Below are 17255 nucleotides of genomic sequence, written 5' to 3' on the forward strand. Positions count from 1 at the left end.
TATTCTACCCTCTTTGCACTCAGTATGTCCAAATTATTCTTCACACGACAATAAAGTTTTTGCACAGATGACACTGATGATTTAACATTTGTTCGGCTCATAATGTGACCAGAATAACCAGTTGGACAAAAGAAACGTAAACATATAACACACTTTATTCACATTTCTATTGTACAGGATACAACCAACGCTTGCTGTGGTCAGGCCTCTACAGCAGGTTGAGATGGAGAAATTAGGCTGTTGATGCTGAAACAGTTTGTCCTGCTGCTCACAGATATGGCTGGTCTGTGGAGAGTGGTGGTTCTTTATATACAGCACCCGGAGTAACAGGAGGCTTTGGGGCTTCAGCAACTTGGCTAGAAGAGATTAAAAAAAAACAACACAGGAAGTCAAAAGAGTCAGCTACAAACTGAAAGTAATACATTTCAGATATCAGGGAAAACCGGTGCTGTGGTGTCTCATTGTTTTATGAAAGTGCAAGGCAGCAGGAGGTAAGTTCTCGTGTTGCAGGTGTCATCAAGACAGCTGGTTCATTGTGTATGTCGCAAAAATGTGGAGAAAACTCAGACAGCCATTGGTTGATTTAAATAGTTCCATGGCTAAAATTCCCCTGATATACTTGACATACAGTGGATATAAAAAGTCTACACACCCCTGTTCAAATGCCAGGTTTTCGTGATGTAAAAAAATGACAGCAAGACAAATAATTTCACAATTTTTTCCACCTTTAATTTGACCTATAACCTGTACAATGCAATTGAAAAACAAACTGAAACCTTTAAAGGGGAAAAATATAAAATAAAAAACTTAAAAGAACGTGGTTGCATAAATATGCACACCCTTAAACTAATACTTTGTTGCAGCACCTTTGGCTTTTATTACAGCACTCTTTTTGGGTAGGAGCCTATCAGCGTGGCACATCTTGATATGGCAATATTTGCCCACTCTTCTTTGCAAAACCGCTCCAAATCTGACAGATTGCGAGGGCATCTCCTGTGCACAGCCCTCTTCAGATCACCCCACAGATGTTCGATGGGATTCAGGTCTGGACTCTGGGTGGGCCATTCCAAAGCCTCAATCTTATTCCGGTGAAGCCATTCTTTGGTTGATTTAGATGTGTGCTTTGGGTCATTGTCGTGCTGAAAGATGAAGTTCCTCTTCATCTTCAGCTTTCTAACAGAAGGCCGAAGGTTTTGTGCCAACACTGACTGGTATTTGTACCTGTTCATAATTCCCTCCATCCTGACTAAGGCCCCAGTTCCAGCTGAAGAAAAACAGCCCCAAAGCATGATACTGCCACCACCCTACTTCACTGTAGGTATGGTGTTCTTCTGGTGATGAGCAGTGTTGTTTTTGTGCCAAATATACTTTTCGGAATTCTGTCCAAAAAGTTCAACCTTGGTTTCATCAGACCATAACACATTTTCCCACATGCGTTTGGGAGATTTCAGATGTCTTTTTGCAAAATTAAGCCGGGCTTTGATGTTTTTCTTTGTAAGATAAGGCTTCCGTCTTGCCACCCTACCCCATAGCCCAGACATATGAAGAAGACGGGAGATTGTTGTCACATGTACTACACAGCCAGTACTTGCCAGAAATTCCTGCAGCTCCTTCAGTGTTGCTGTCGGCCTCTTGGTAGCCTCCCTGACCAGTTTTCTTCTCGTCTTATCATCAATTTTGGAAGGACGTCCTGTTCTTGGTAATGTCACTGTTGTGCCATATTTTCTCCACTTGATGATGACGGTCTTCACTGTGTTCCATGGTATATTTAATTCCTTGGAAATTCTTTTGTAGCCTTCACCTGACTGATATATTTGAATAATGAGATCCCTCTGATGCTTTGGAAGCTCTCTGCAGACCATGGCTTGTGCTGGAAGATGTGGCTACAAAAATGTCAGGAAAAGCCTAATAGAACAGCTGAACTTCATTTGGGGTTGATCAGAGGCACTTTATTTGGTGACAGGTGTGTGCTGACTCCAATTTAACATGAGTTTGAATGTAATTGGTTAAATCTGAACACAGCCACATCCCCAGTTATAAAAGGGTTTGCACACTTATGCAACCACATTATCTCAGTTGTTTATTTTTACTTTACCTCCCTGAAAGATTTCTGTTTGTTTTTCAATTGCGTTGTACAGGTTATAAGTCACATTAAAGGTGGAAAATGTTGTGAAATTATTTATCTTGATGTAATTTTTTTACATGACAAAAACCTGGCATTTGAACAGGGGTGTGTAGACTTTTTATATCCACTGTATCTTACCACAGCTCCACTTACTCCAGCTGTGAACACTGGCAGCTGATTAGAAGTTGGTCCTAATCTACATTTAGATATTTGTCTTCCAGCCCTGTTCATCAGGTGCACTTCATCTGCTGTTCACTTCAATCAAGCAAAAGTAATATGTGCAGTATGTTACAATGAGAGTATTATTGATGAGTATTATCCTTGTCTGGTCACAATCACATTATGACTGTACATGAAACTGCTTTGATTTGAGTCACTTACCTGCCAGCAGTGAGAGCCTTTTGTGAAGACATGACAACTGTGGCGGGTACTGACTCTCTTCGGCCGTCTCTGGTGAAGTAGTAGTTGTCAGCATACTTGTGGCTTGGGCCTACTGCCAGTTTAGGTGGTGGCTGTGTCCTATTGAACAGAAACATTGTAAACAGAATTAATTTGCATGTCTGCTTTAAAAAGTCTCTTTAAAGCTGTCCACAAGTGATAACATTACCTAAAATGAGGTTTGTTGTTACGTTTAAGCAATGCCTGTATTTTCTTTCAGGCTGCATACAGATTCTGCACCTTTGCCAGGATTGTCAGGCTCTAAACTTAAACTTAATTAAAAAAAATTAAAAAAAAAAACAAGGGACTGTGTTTGAAAGGGGCTGACTGGATGCCTTTCTTCATGGTAGTTTTTATGTTAAAAAAAACTTTTGGTAACTTTGATAAGATTAAAGCTTGTTGGGGATTGTGCTTAGTCTTGGTTTATAAGGCACATACAGCACTGCGTGAAAGTTATAGGCACTTCAGATTTATACATTTTTGTCCCTGCAACACCATCGTGGTCATCATCACTGAGTCAGTCTCGGATCACATGAAGAGACAGAAGACACTGAGACAGCCTGAATCCACAGAGGAGCTGTTGCAAGCTCTCCAAGATGCTTTGAACAACCTACCTGCCAAGTACCTTGAAAAACTGTTCACAGGAGAAATGGTGCTGGTTTACAGACAAAATGAGGTCACATCAAATCGTGGTCTGATTCTCCGTTTACTGAACTTTTTATGATGTTAACTGATAAAAACTAAAGTAAAAACTACTCCTGACATAGTTTTTGACAGCATCCTCACTTTCCGTCAGTGCCTACAATTGTTGTACAGGAATATAAAGCCATAAGAGGTCCAATTATGAGCTAGAAAGACAGAAAATACAGCTTTGGACCCCACAAACTCTCCTGCCCTTGTGTATAGAAGAAAATCTGATGTCAAACCGAATGACAGCACAGCAGAGTGTTTTTCTACAAGACACTGACATGAGACAGTGCAGCTTATGATTAAATGTCATTTACGTATCTTTATTAAGTTCTACGTTCACACACAAATAATAAAACTGTTCTCAGAGGGTAACTAATGGTTGCAGTCTCACCTCTTGGCAACCTCCTCATATCGCAGCTGAAGTTTGGTTTGCAGGTCTCGCTGAAAAAGAAACCAACCAGTGATTTAATCATCAAAACAGACTAATGACATGAACAGTACGTAGCTCACAACCGTGGAGCTAGCCATCCGGGCTAGCTCTTACATGCTAACTAACACTGGCAATTTCTGCCCGTTAAATTAGTCCTGTTCGAAAGTTTCATCCCGAGATAAACTCGTTGTATTTATCAGTAGGTCCTGGCTCCTGTTTAAATTCTGTCCGCGGTTTTATTGCTTACCCCTGCTAAAAAATTGCGCAGCCTCTGGATGAGTTTGGTAGCAGTCGCCATGTTGGCTGTTGTGAAGGACACCGAGCTTCTTCTCTGATGTGGAGTGACGTATCTCAGCACGTTACTGACTCCTGGAGGCCTGGGAGGAAACTGCAGCATTTCATCCTGACATAAAGCAGCACCTCTACAACTGTTTGTGAAATATAAAGTGAATGAGTAAGCAGGAAATTTACCCTCTCTGCAGTACAGTAAAGCAATACAGTTGTATGCAAGAGTTTTGGTAGGCCTGGGTAAATTATATGCTTTGTTTATTTTGGAAGTGAAAAGAAGTGAAAACAACCTCTGCAGCAAACAGATATCTAAAAACTCTTCAAACCTTAATGCATTGTTACTATTTATTTCATGAATTTAAGAAAATACAACAATAATTGTGGTATGTGCAAATGTTGTACTTGTAAAACATTGAGAACTTAATCAACTAATAAAGCCTGAATGAACTCATTAGGACTTAAGGCAGGTCAAGAATTATCATTAGGAATTATCAGCTGAGGACACTCATGGGCTTCTTAGGAGTCATTCTTGAGACAAGTGCTGTGGACAGATTGAATTAAAATCTAATTCTTTGGCCGCAATCACCAGAGGTGTGTTTGGAGAAAAAAAGCAGCAGCATTTGATGAGAACAACTTGTCATCATTTGAAAAAAGGCTCCTCTTTAATGTTTGTTGCAGGGGTTGTATTTACTTCTTTTCACTTCAAATGAACAAAATATATTTGCCTATTATATAATAGGTAATAATTATAATTATATAATATATATAATAGGCAAATTTGCTGTTAGCGGTTTAGTGATCCTTAAAGAAGGATGGCGGAAACAATGCAGAAAAATATTTTTTTGAAATCTTTTTTTTCCTTTAAGATGACAATTTTTGAAAAAGTTGCTCTTGTTTTTTTCAAATCAGTGCTATTTTACAGCATATGCCGAAGTGAACAATATACAGTTAATTAATTAAGTTTCATTTATTCAGGAAGTCTCATTAAGATCAAGGCCAAATAATATCAGTAAGAAGTCACACATGCTGAGACACTAATTAATACAAATGTCAGTGTGTTGTTAAAGCAACCTGCTGTCAAAATGTAGTTTTTTTTTCTGTAGTCTGTACCATGATTCCTGTAATCTTAATGTTGCTGTTAACTAAACTACATATGTTTATAGCAATGTCTCTGCGTCAGCAACCATACTTGTCAGATGACTGCATACAAAATAAAAAGTGTGAGATGACAGAAGTCTAACAAGGTGTGACTGTTTATCACAACAGATTTTATACACTTTCTCAAACCCATTACTGCCTGCATATTAACTATTAACATCCATAAACATCAAACACCAGTGGAGCCCAACTAAAGAAGAGTCAAAGAGAAATACAAAGTTTATTTGTTGCACAAGAAAACACAGTACAGGGCGACAACGCCGGTATACCATGCAATCAAGTATTACAGTTGTGTGCTTGTGTCATGCAGCATGCACTGAACAGAATAGTCCACAGGAGAACACATGCACATGTACAGCAGTCTGACCTTGAAAAAAAGAGTTAAGTTTAACACCAGTTGAGTGTTGCTTGTGCTGACCTCCAGTGGTTGAAGCTTCCACCTCTCACTACTGTGACATGACACTTTCAACCAGTAGTGATCACAGCAGCAGATACATTTACATTCACAAGAGAAACCAGGTTATTTAGGAAAATCAGGTATGAATATAGTGCAAAAAAGATGTCCACGTGCAGCTGAATGAATCAGGAATATTATTTTAAAAGTAATACAGGTATATTACTACTGGTCTTAGTGATTTATCCTTTAACCATGTAGCATTTTAATTACAGTTTGTCCCAGTTTGAACTGTACAAATAGTATTAAGTATGTGGTTTTAGTTTGCTTGACTTGTATCCAATTATTTTAGATAAATGAATGCTAAAGATATTTCTGTATTCATCCTCCTTCAGCATTAATTTCCCTGTAAGACATCTTTCTCATTCAAATGTGCACATGTAAAAAATACATTACAAACCTGTTTACATATTTACATATTCATGAAAATACAGTAAGTTTCTCTAGTAGAACCCAGGTCATTTCAAAAAACTGATGATAAGTCTGTTACTCAAGTGCATGTAAATTCGCTGAATGATTCTCAGGTTGGTGCTAAATTAATCTTCAAGAATAGTTTCAGTGTAGTCTTCTTCCATGGTATCAAAGAGGGTAGCTTCATCATATACAGAAACAGGATATAAAATGTTTGTACAGTACATAGCATGTTTGTTCATTGTAAACAATTCTGTCAGACTGCAAAAATAACTGAACCATTCAGGGATCTGTCTGTGCTGTTCGCTCACACAACGACGGGACCCTGTGAGGTCTTCATCACGAGATTCAAAGACTCTTTTGAGGAAGAGGGTCATAAGTAACACATCAACAAATCGGATGCTATATAAACAGAAGACCCAAGAGAAAGTCGGCTAGCAACAGCCACTGACAAATAAGACAATCAACCATAAACTCTTAATTTCTGTAGTGGAAAAATGTGACGCACCTACAGCCCTGGTGTTTTGGTAAAAAGAGCCCATTACCTCAAGTCAGACTTAAAAATCCTGGTGCCAGAAATGATCATTGTCATTGTGCATAATCTTGTCCTTCAACACATCTGGAATTACACACGAACTTGTTATCAAAATATACAGCAATATTTCTACAATACAAACACATAAAACATTTGTTCAAAGAAGCCCTGGGTTTGGATTCATTGTAGATGTGTCCCTCTTCAACATTCAGTTACAAAAGCTATGTCAAAATACATTAGTGCACTTCTCCCCAATGTAAACATCACTACACAGTAAATTGAGTAGGAACAGGTCATTTTAGGCATGGTGTCTCTCACATGCTCATGAGAAAAAACAAAGACTAACACAACAGTTTGAGGGAAAAAAAAATACTCCAAAAATACACAAGGATGCAACACTTTCCAGGTTCAAAATATGTCGCTTTACGCGAGTTCAAAAAATAAATATCAAAATGTTTTTCACAAACAAAAACATATTCCTGTGATTCCCTCCAGGCTGTGAAGATGGAGACCTCAGTTTGGCTGCTCAGTGTTTTTTTCCTGCAAGATGCACGCTTTGAGTAGAACAAGTTATCACGGCAAGATGCAGAGTCATGCTGTATCTGTGTTCACAGATGAGCAGTGAGCAGGAATAACTATTTGTCATACCTCTGTGACACGGGATTACACTAAGTTTACATCAAGTAGCCACAAATATTTGTGTACAACATCCAGAGCTTAGTACTGAACTTCATTTTTCAGGAGATGTTGTTGAAACTGTGACACCTAGCAGGAACAAACAAGATTCCTAGAAAAGTCTTCATGTTGGGTTGAAATGACAAGCAACACAAATGATTTAAATGGACATTTCTCTTTTCAAAGATATGGCTTAGAGGACACTGCACAAATGTCATGGCACATAATATCCCTCTTGAGTCGGCTTCAAAATGTCTGCAAAAACAGCCTGCGCTTTAAAGTCGCACCCAGGTGGTATGCAATATAACCCTGCACTGACTGGTTCCACATTTATGAAAAACAGTGCTGCGGACATGACGAACGAGTCAGAGGGAGTACTTTTATTTCTTACATAGCTGATGAGGTTGTCAAGAGAAACGTCTTCTGTTAGACAACCACAACTTCGCATCTTTCTCCCTACAAATATGATGTTATGTTGACAACTGATCTGTGTGACAAGTGCAGAATGGAAGAATTCAGGCTGTGCAAAGTTTCCCAGTTTTGCACAACTTTCAAGTTTGAATATTTTTTTTTTTTTTTACTGCAGCCTAATTTGTGCCTAGTAGCTTTTGTGTTAACCCTTGTTCTGAAGGATGTAGTGCGATGGTAGGTTGAAGTAAATTAGCACAAAATCTATGCAGAGCATGCAAATTGCAGTTGTGTGTTGCAGATAATGACACGTGTTGCTCATAGTGTTAACTGAAGTTCATTCTTAGGTTTGTGAACATCAAGATTATACTGTAGCAGTATTGCACTACTGAAAGCTGCACTGTTCAAATTATACAGACACTGAGGGAAAAAAAAGTTTCTAAAAATGACTTCTCGTACCTTTTGGTCCTGCAACAGTTATGCCCAGCATTATCAGACTAATGTGTACCACAACGGTTTATTTAAAAAATAGACATTTATAGAAAAAAAAATCCAGTCAAAAGACATAAAACCACATTTCATGAATACAAAAATGTTGAGCTTTGGCTACTCAACCAATGACAACTTCCCTCTTTACCTGTTACTAACTCATCATAGTTTACAAATGTAATAAATACAACCAGAACTCCTGCAAATCCTTGAGGCAAGTATTTACAATAAAAAAAAAAAATTTAAAAAAAAATTCAAGTAAAATCTTCTCCCACTCTCTTTAAACCAGACAGGAAGGTAAATGAGTTTCCAGCTTCCAGTTCGTCTGGCTTAGACTAAAAAACACCTGGGAGTTCTCCCTCAGAGTTACACTTGAAAGACTTGAAAGAAAAGAAATGAGCAGTTGAAACAAGTGCAGTGGTGAACTGTCACTTTCTCAGATTCCCTTTTTGTGGAGTTTCCTCTCTGCACTCTGTTGATGGTCCAATTCGAGGGACAGTGGAAGTGGTTCCTGCTGCCTGACTGCAGCTGTTGTCAGTGAGGGGACATCCTGCCCGTTCCTGCTGAGATGAAGTGACACCGATGTCGAGCTCAGGTTTGTCTGTTATTTCCTCGCTGTCTGAACATGGCTCCCACTCGTCCTGCTCCTCGCTCTCCGTCGAGCCCTGCACAGCGATCTGGGGCACCAGAGTGAACCTCCTCACCACCGGCACTTCCAGCTCCACCTCCTCACTTGTTTGGGGTCCAGTGACCATCCAGGCCGTCCTGTGCTGCTGCAGCTGCTGAGGTTGTGTTTGGGCTCCAGCTGCTGTGGTGGTAACTGTAACCGTGGTGTTGGTTTTCTCCTCCGGCTCGTCAAAACTCACCTCCTGCACGGCCTCCTGCTTCTTAAAGGAGTCTCGCCGCTCTGACAGGTTGAGCTTTCTCATCACGACCAGCTGCTCAGATCGTTCAATCCCAGGGTCCCTCATCCTCTGGCTGCCGATGTAGCCCACCAACCTGCTGTGATCAACCCCGATGTAGGAGCCTCCACAGGCGCCCTCAGCCTCAGAGTCACCAAGTAGATCACCCTCACCATAAAACGGCACTTCCAGTGTGTGCCTGCGTGGGGCGTACGACTTCTTATCTGCATGATACACCCCAGACAACTTCTCAGCTGACTGCACCCTCTTCAGAAGAGGAGATCGGGGTGGCTCAGCACTGCGGGGACGGACAATGTGTCTAACAATGGTGGGTGGTGACAGGGTTTTGCCATGATAAGTGTGAAGGCTTTTAGCGAAGCCAGGCAGTGGGGAGGGAGAGCGCTGTGGAGAGAGGGGCTGGGTGGAGGATGAGTTGCAGGCCAAAGGCGAGGGAGGGATGTTGCTGGTTGACTTCCGGCGGCCCACCTTGTTGTAGCGCTGTGTGCTGAGTTTGGATCCCAGGCCGTGGAGCGAGCTCGGCCGGATGTGGGCGGCAGGAGAACTGGGAGAGCTGGAGCATGGAGACGTGCTCTGGGGAGAGTTATTTTCTGGAGAGAAGTAAAAACTTTTTTTAAATACTGCACATCATAAGTTGCACAATATTTTACCATATGTGCAAAAAATCAGCACTATACAATATGATAACAGTAGCATGAACTGTGGATGTTGTTGTTGCAAAGCCTCTACTGACTCGGATAAGTTTTTTACCCACAAGATCCATTTACTTTCCACATCAATAACCCTGAAGCCAACTCACCAAAGGCCTGATGGTCGGGTGCAGGGCTCCGGCAGGGTGTGGAGGGGCCGGGCGAGAGGCTGTGCGTCGGGGAGCCCGGGAGACTCTCGCTGGAGGAAACCGAGTGATGGAGACCTGAAGAGAAGCTACGGCTGCTGTGCATCACTGTGCTCTGCTTGGACAGCTTCTTCAAGATGCTTCGTCGCCTGGAGTGGACGAAAAGCAAGAGTCAGATATCTGATCCTGTGCAGTTGAGTGGGTTAAACAATGACACTGACCCAGAGTTGATGTGATATTCTGTGTGTTCTAACGGCCCTGTTATGTATTTAGGATGTTGTTTATCTAGTTGATACATCACAACATCAATGTACATTATTAATAACAGCAAAAATATATACATTTTCAAAACACAACAGTACATAAAGCTGCACTGACATAAATGTTGATGTTAAATATTCACTGTTGCAACAAAACATATGATGCAGAGAATGTAATCAAGGTAGTACTAAGTTTCTACTACACTACACTTTACAGTGTGTAACACTAGAGGGAGACAAAGGACTCAGTTCTGAAAGGTAGTTTTTCTGAAGTTCACCATTTTCCAACCTCATACAGAGAGTAAACAAGAGATGAGTAACACTGCAGAGCTGCAGAGAGTGAGAGGAAACAAATCCTTAGATTCTCACCTGTCGTAATTATCTCTCCTCTTGCTCTTCTTGCTGCGACGAGCCATTTTGCCTTTGTGTTTGGTCTTTCGAGCTGGACCAACTTTGATTGACGTGTTCTCAAGTGCTATGGTCTGAAGCGCCACCTTGCTGCCGCTCTGCACATTTCAAAGGAATGAAATAATGATTAATTTGAGCGGAGGAAAAAGGATGCAAATTACACAAAATTTCAAAGTGACTGCTACAGTAAGTTGCTGTACCTTCAGTAGCAGTTCTATCATTTCAGGGTGGACCAGGCCTTGGACAGACTCTCCGTTCATGTGGGTGATGAGGTCTCCAGTGCGGAGACCTGCCTGGTGCGCCGGGCTGCCCTCCTCCACACTCTGTTAAAACAGCAACACAGGGTGTGAGAGGAGTTGTATTTGAGCATTACATAACCACCTTTTTATACCTTTCTCCTCTGGTCTAGTATCATCAGAATAAAACACATGACATTGAAAACAAACAAGGACTAGTTACAGCTGTGTGTCTTGTAACACAAATAGGTTTTAGATCTTGTGGTCGCACCCACCGACACCATGTGATGCACTGTGTAGACGTCGCTGTCGCCCATGTAGACGCGGATGGCCTGCAGAGTGAAGCCGAACTTCTTCCCTGAGGTGTGGATGATGATGGGCGGCCTCAGGCTGCCAGAGCAGAGGGACAGGTCCCTGCTGGGCGAGGAGTCACGAGACGAGGGGTTGGAGGACAGCGAGCGTGGGGAAATGGGACTGGGCTGGAGGCCACCAGGCGAGTCATCTACAACAAACACAGGACCGCTGTGGTTCCTTTTTCTGACCATATAAATTTGATATGTTCACATACAGTTACACAAAAACAGTTTCATAAGCTCAACTTTTATATTCTAGATGTAAATAAATATAGTAACATTCACTAATTTTTGTTCATGTATGAAAAGACATGTTCTTATTTTATTTCATTTGAAAGCAGCTTCCCTTCGTCAAGTTACTTCTGTCATCTGCTGGACTTGAAACTGGTGATGATAACCTCCTGTACCTGTAGTGATGATGAGAGACAGGGCTGAGACGGAGGCTGACTTGGGAACCTTCCCTCCACAGGGAAGCCTCTGTCTGTCCGGTGTCTCCAGCTGGTTACCGAAGCGTCGTGGGCCGGCCGGTTCCTTGGGGGATGAATGCTTGGCCCCGGTGCTGTTGCTGCGAATCCTGATCCTCCGAAGGTTTGACACAACCACCTCAGCTGCAGGTAACACAGGTTAAAAGATGAACAACATGTAAACATGCTCACTGTTCATGGTTCTAATGATATTGATACAGTATGAACATTATGATGTCACAGTGAAATTGACCTTTGACCATTCGAATATAAAATGCCATCACTTGATCATTTTATCCTTTTAGACCTTTGTGTATAACTGTGTCATAATTAGCGTATGAGTTCATGAGTCACAGTGACCTTTGACCACCAAATTGTAATCAGTTCAGCTTTGAGTCCAAGTGAATGTTTGTGCCCAATTTGAAGAAATTTCCTCAAGGTGTTACTGAGATATGGCGGATGGACAACCCGCGAACATAATGCCATCGGACCTGGCTGGCATAAAAATCCTGGCAGTCTGGATTTACCTTCATCATCAGTGGAGAGGGCAAAACGGGGCATGGTCTCCAGGCTGTGGGTGCTGCTCATCACCAGAGGGCTGGTGCTCCTCTCAGACTGGGAGGAGCTGGAGGAGGCCCGAGGGCGAAGGCTTCAAACAGACAAAGACCAGTCGGACAAGTAAATCAACTGTGATCACAGCAGCACTGTGTTTTGACAGCTTGCTGCTTTCAAAGAGATAACGAGGGAAAGTTCCAAGGGCTCATGATCCAATAATTTCTTTTGGCAGCATTTCACAGGTAACCTAGCAACAAAGTGCTGAGTAAGAAAAAAAAAAAAGAAATCAACAAAAAACTTTAACGTGAACTAGAAGAACTAAAGAAAAGAAGAAAAGAGGAATAAGAGGCAGTTATGACACACAGTATGACATATATATACTTGTGCCAACCTGGCCATGCGTCCAGCGTGTCTGCGCTCCACACTGCCCTCTGCTGGGCTTGGGGAGAGACTAAGTCCTCCCATGTCCCCGCGGTCTTCTTTGTCCTCACTGTGGCTGCGGTCGGAGGAGAAACTCAGGTTGGAAGGTGTCGCCAGATGTTCTGTGCTGCTGTAAACCTGAGATTGTGAAATAGAGATCATGCATTATTTCATGCTTGTCCTTCATTCTAATTTGTTATCACAAGTCATTTGATTTCACTTGATGATTTCATCTTCTACACTGATTAATTTTACATGGATTTTTTCCACACACTGAGCCCTTTTGATGACTAACACTTATAAATGATGCATAACACAGAGGGGTGGCCTGATAATTGTCACATTTTACCCAAGTCTGTCATAGCATATTTCTTTTAAATATGAATATTGGAATATTTAAATAAACATTGTAAATATCCATAGAATTAATGCTGAAGCTTCTTTTGTACCCATTTGGACTTTTTCAACCTCCAAAGTTCTTGTCTTCCAACAGGTGCAGTCTTTACCTTGCTGAAGCGATGCGACCAGGAAGCAAACTGTCTGATTTCCAAGGAAGACTCTTCATCATTGGTTTCCTCATCCTCGTCAGACGCCATATGATGATAGCGTTCTGATCGAGCTGAAGACAGAAACAGAAAATGACACTCCAATTTTCATAGAAATTCACACAAAAAGGTTTCTATTTTGAAAGAACTACGGAGAACCCAGTCTGTAGTGGTTTTCTTTGTCAGTCATTGTACATCAATAATATCAAACAGCAGATGTCTTATATCGTGAGAGGTCCTGTTTTTAACAGCCACCAGAACTGCCGCGCTTTGATTTGTGCTGTATGTGTTGTGAATGCCAGGGAAAAGCTGCTCTTTGGGCCTGAAGTCAGGATGTGACATTGTATATACTCTCAACTGTGACCTACTGTCGAAGTAGCTGGTGTCATCCTCTGCGTCCAGCTGAGGGATGAATTCAGCTTTCTGCCGCAGGAGTCCATTCCAGTCCAAACCCAGGAAGAAAGGGTGCTGTTTGACCTCTGAGGCTCCGCCTACAACCACACAGTTTTCACGGCCAGTTAAACACTGGATCAAGTTCAGTGAAGTGGATTTTTAAAAATGTCTTCTGATAGATGTTTACCATTTGTCTCCACTTTACTTCATCAAATATCGTTACTTCTCATTTTTATTCAACTTGTGTCATTTTCAATTGTTCTCTTTATAAAGTTTAATAGAAGTTGATCTGTAGTAAACTCAGCAGTACCAGTTCCCAGTCGGTCTAGGGGACTCTGTCTCAGCAGGCGGGTGATCACGTCTTGGGCGTCAGCAGGTAAAGCATCGTCTCCTTCAGGCCAAATTATTTCATCTGCAAACCACAGAAGTACAGGCCAGTCAGCTGATCACATGTCAGAGCAGTTTTTCACAATAACATAGCCTCTACACTATTATACAGTCATAGAATAAGTGATTAAAAAAAACACATCTCAGCATACTGCTTGGCATTGTAGCAGGCAGGGTTTGGAAATCCATATACAATCTTGCTGGCACTAATTCATTTCTTTGAATTTATATGCTGGTCTTTTCTTTAAACATATCAAACATTTGCATGTGGATGAGATTAAGTAAATATCTTTTGCTATTATACTATAAGAAGCAGTAATATTTTGTAAAGTTTATTCTGTTTCCTAATGGGAACATTTTTATGTCAATTTGTGCTCCTGTTTTCTACGTGTGCCAATACTTGCCATCGATACCAAGTTGAAAATTAATTCTCACTACTATTTACTAGGGTTTTTAAAAACCAGCTGCATCTCTTTCTTTTAAAGGGTTCTCTGTCATGTGACCACTCACCACTGACAACTTGGCCAAAAAGCTCTTCAGGAGTGTCTCCAAAGAACGGGACACAGCCGACCAGGAACTCATAGAGGATGATCCCCATCGCCCACCAGTCCACAGGCTTTCCGTAGCCCTGCCTGAGGATCACCTCTGGGGCGATGTACTCCGGAGTGCCACACACCTGCACGTGCAAACCAACACAGGTGAGTAAGGGGAAACAAACAAACAGCTGCTTCCATAATCACATCAGTCACTAATTAGTGTTATTTGTCTTCCATGCATACAGATGTTTTGTCTTTTACATCTGAAACAGTCTCACCTGTTTGTCAACAAACTCTCTTGTGTCCTTCTCCATGTGACCCTCGTACAGGTTGGTGGTCATGTTCATCAAGCCGATTTTAGACAAGCCAAAGTCCGTCAACTTGATGTGGCCCATGGATGTAATTAATAAACTGTTGGGTGGACAAAAAAAAAAAAAAAAGAAGTTAATTGAGATAAGCAGGTTTTCTCCAAGTGCATTTGACTTTTGAATGGTCGATACTTTAACCAAATTCTGCAAGCAAATACAAGTAGCCAGACTGAAAAAGAAAAGGACGAGGAGGATTGAAAAAAAGAAACTGGGACAAATCTATGCATAATCAGAGACCAGACCATGTCTGTTGAGTAATTTAATGACGTTTAATTTAATGAATCCTGATGAAAAGCGAAAGCACAGATGCAGAGCTTTGTCATACTTAGTGCATTTCCAGAAGAAATTCAAAAATCTTAAAACAGGAGTGAAGTGGGAGTTGGTTTGTGTTCTCACTTGTCAGGTTTGAGATCACGATGCACAATGCCATAGTTGTGAAGGTACTCCAGGGCCAGGACTGTTTCAGCGAAGTACATCCTTGTCATTTCCACAGGCAGTGGACCCATGTTCTTGAGCAAGTTTGCGCAATCACCGCCTTAACAAAGAAGAAAAGCAGAAAACATTAAAACCATAGGCGCTACACACATTTTTAATTACCCTTTCACTTAATAGTGTTTATCAAGTGGCTGTGGTCAAATGACTGTGTGAGCAACACAAACTATTTGTTGTCTATTATTGGACACCCCAAATTTGAAATATAAACAATCAAGCGATTCATGGCAGTTCAACATTAGCACTCAAAATAAACCCCTCTTCTTTAAAGTCAGTAGCTGCTTCTTTTGACTTTACCTTCTACATACTCCATGACCATGCAGAGGTGACGTCGTGTCTCAAAGGAGCAGAACATGGAGACAACAAATGGGTTCTCAGCAAAGGTTAGGATGTCCCGCTCCACGAACGCCTGCTGGATCTGGTTCCTCAGGACCAGGTTCTGGCGATTTATCTTTTTCATGGCAAACCGTTGGCGAGTCTCCTTGTGGCGGACCAGATGCACAGCCCTGTCAAAAACCACATTAGACCTGTTATCCTTAAGGGGATATTCTCAATGAAAACACAGTTCGGTGGTTTTCACACTAGATTTGAGTTTCTGCCTTATTCTAATTCAACTCATGAGTGCATAGATAAGACGTCTCTGCATGAAGATGCCTTTGATGTGTCATAATCAAACTACAGCCACCATTACACCTAGAGAGGATGACATTTTTGCACTCAACAAAGTTTGCAACAAATCTTTTGGAAAACAAATAAAGAAGTCTAAGAAAACATAATGAAAGCTAAAACAATGGACCATTCTTCTTACCCGTACGCTCCATTACTGATGAGCTTGATTGTCTCAAAATCACTTTCAAACGGTTTCCTTCGAGTTGGCGTCAGCGTCTGTGGGGCCTTATTCTACAGAGAGGAAGCAGACACATGATGCCAGTGGCTGTTTATGGGCAAGTCAGGAAGGAAACACACTAGAAACATTAATCACTAGGATTATTACAGTGTAATTAATGCTTCGAGGCATGTTCAGCGGTTATGTCACATTAAGTGAAATGAAGTCATACTGGCATGAAGTGAACTTTGGTGACAGTCAGAGATGGCTCAAACACAATTTTAAATACAGAAGTGACACATTTGTTTAAGAACATCTTTTCTTTTAAAAGACACAATAAAAATAAAAACTTTGAAAATTACCTCCACGTTGGCCTCTGGTTCGACTGACATTGAAGGACTGGCATCGTACTGTTCAAGCTGTACCATGTCTGGAAATAAGAGACGAACAGAGTTTAATATCATGACAAAGAAACTCGTCCTCCTCAATCTCTGTTAATCTATATTCACACATCGTTAAAACCTTATTGTTCTTCATCCGAGGGTTGTCATGTGAATGTAAATGTGGTTCAACTGTACAAAAACCAGTTCCTACAGCCTGGTTATGTGGCAGTGAAACTTTTATGAAATTCAAAAAGCTCTTGTACTGACTGTCTGAACCTGAATTTCAAGCTACATCCTCAGTGTAAGATTTCCTTCCTCATTGTGAACTCTTACAGTTTTTTTTTTTTCCTTTTTTTTTTATGATGGTTCATATGTGTTTGTTCTAGGACGCAAGCCAAATCCAATATGAAGTGACATGCACACAGTGACCATAATAAAAGATATAACCAGCTGGTTAAAACACATTTCTGTTACAGTTTGGGCTTATGGTTGTCCGGGAAAAAAAACACACATAACAACTTGGCTTTGTTTCCACTGTTGAATCACACTGTCCTCTATGCTGACACTGTCATCCAAGCTTCAACATACCAGAGCTGTAATTATCTCAAGCAAAAGACCTATGATTTTCTTATTGCCATGGCAATACTAGCAAACGGTCGTTTGAGTGTTTCATTACAAGCTGCAAGTATGTCGAATGCCTGTTGATTCAGTTTTACACCACACAGCCATGACGTCCACAATGGTAAAATAAATGACTCAGGAAGTTTTTCTCC

At 41.2% G+C, this 17255-nt stretch overlaps 2 protein-coding genes across 2 annotated transcripts in view; both read right to left on the minus strand.

The window, feature by feature from the left end:
* Nucleotides 1-137: 137 nt before the first annotated feature.
* On the minus strand, nucleotides 138-4078 carry ndufa7 (NADH:ubiquinone oxidoreductase subunit A7). Its single transcript, XM_023426490.2, has 4 exons — nucleotides 3931-4078; nucleotides 3645-3694; nucleotides 2507-2644; nucleotides 138-356 (listed from the first exon to the last, which is right to left on the minus strand). The coding sequence occupies exons 1-4, from the start codon at nucleotides 3979-3981 to the stop codon at nucleotides 269-271; spliced, it is 327 nt and encodes a 108-aa protein (XP_023282258.1). The 5' UTR covers nucleotides 3982-4078; the 3' UTR covers nucleotides 138-268.
* A 1242-nt stretch (nucleotides 4079-5320) lies between these two features.
* mast3b (microtubule associated serine/threonine kinase 3b) overlaps nucleotides 5321-17255 on the minus strand; it is a 35641-nt gene continuing 23706 nt past the window's right edge. Inside the window, exons 11-27 of the mRNA XM_023426525.2 lie at nucleotides 16462-16529; nucleotides 16082-16173; nucleotides 15571-15779; nucleotides 15178-15316; nucleotides 14692-14824; nucleotides 14388-14553; nucleotides 13801-13902; nucleotides 13466-13588; nucleotides 13059-13171; nucleotides 12524-12690; nucleotides 12105-12226; nucleotides 11521-11721; nucleotides 11036-11262; nucleotides 10725-10847; nucleotides 10486-10622; nucleotides 9821-10005; nucleotides 5321-9611 (exon numbers count right to left, since the gene is read on the minus strand). Of these exons, the coding sequence (XP_023282293.1) occupies nucleotides 8530-9611; nucleotides 9821-10005; nucleotides 10486-10622; nucleotides 10725-10847; nucleotides 11036-11262; nucleotides 11521-11721; nucleotides 12105-12226; nucleotides 12524-12690; nucleotides 13059-13171; nucleotides 13466-13588; nucleotides 13801-13902; nucleotides 14388-14553; nucleotides 14692-14824; nucleotides 15178-15316; nucleotides 15571-15779; nucleotides 16082-16173; nucleotides 16462-16529 (3389 nt within the window). The 3' untranslated portion in view covers nucleotides 5321-8529. The remainder of the gene's footprint in view (nucleotides 9612-9820; nucleotides 10006-10485; nucleotides 10623-10724; nucleotides 10848-11035; nucleotides 11263-11520; nucleotides 11722-12104; nucleotides 12227-12523; nucleotides 12691-13058; nucleotides 13172-13465; nucleotides 13589-13800; nucleotides 13903-14387; nucleotides 14554-14691; nucleotides 14825-15177; nucleotides 15317-15570; nucleotides 15780-16081; nucleotides 16174-16461; nucleotides 16530-17255) is intronic.

Source organism: Seriola lalandi, unplaced genomic scaffold (assembly GCF_002814215.2).
Source record: "Seriola lalandi dorsalis isolate HSWRI2012SDOR001 ecotype SW California unplaced genomic scaffold, Sedor1 jcf7180002054829, whole genome shotgun sequence".
Lineage (NCBI taxonomy): Eukaryota > Metazoa > Chordata > Actinopteri > Carangiformes > Carangidae > Seriola > Seriola lalandi.

What these genes read in the sequence shown, in the direction of transcription:
- ndufa7 (XM_023426490.2), bottom strand. Translation starts at nt 3,981, where the DNA reads ATGGCGACTGCTACCAAACTCATCCAGAGGCTGCGCAATTTTTTAGCA. An exon ending in TATGAGGAGGTTGCCAAGAG is followed by an intron (nt 2,645 to 3,644) that starts GTGAGACTGCAA and finishes TCTGTTCAATAG; the next exon opens with GACACAGCCACCACCTAAAC. An exon ending in AAGGCTCTCACTGCTGGCAG is followed by an intron (nt 357 to 2,506) that starts GTAAGTGACTCA and finishes AATCTCTTCTAG; the next exon opens with CCAAGTTGCTGAAGCCCCAA.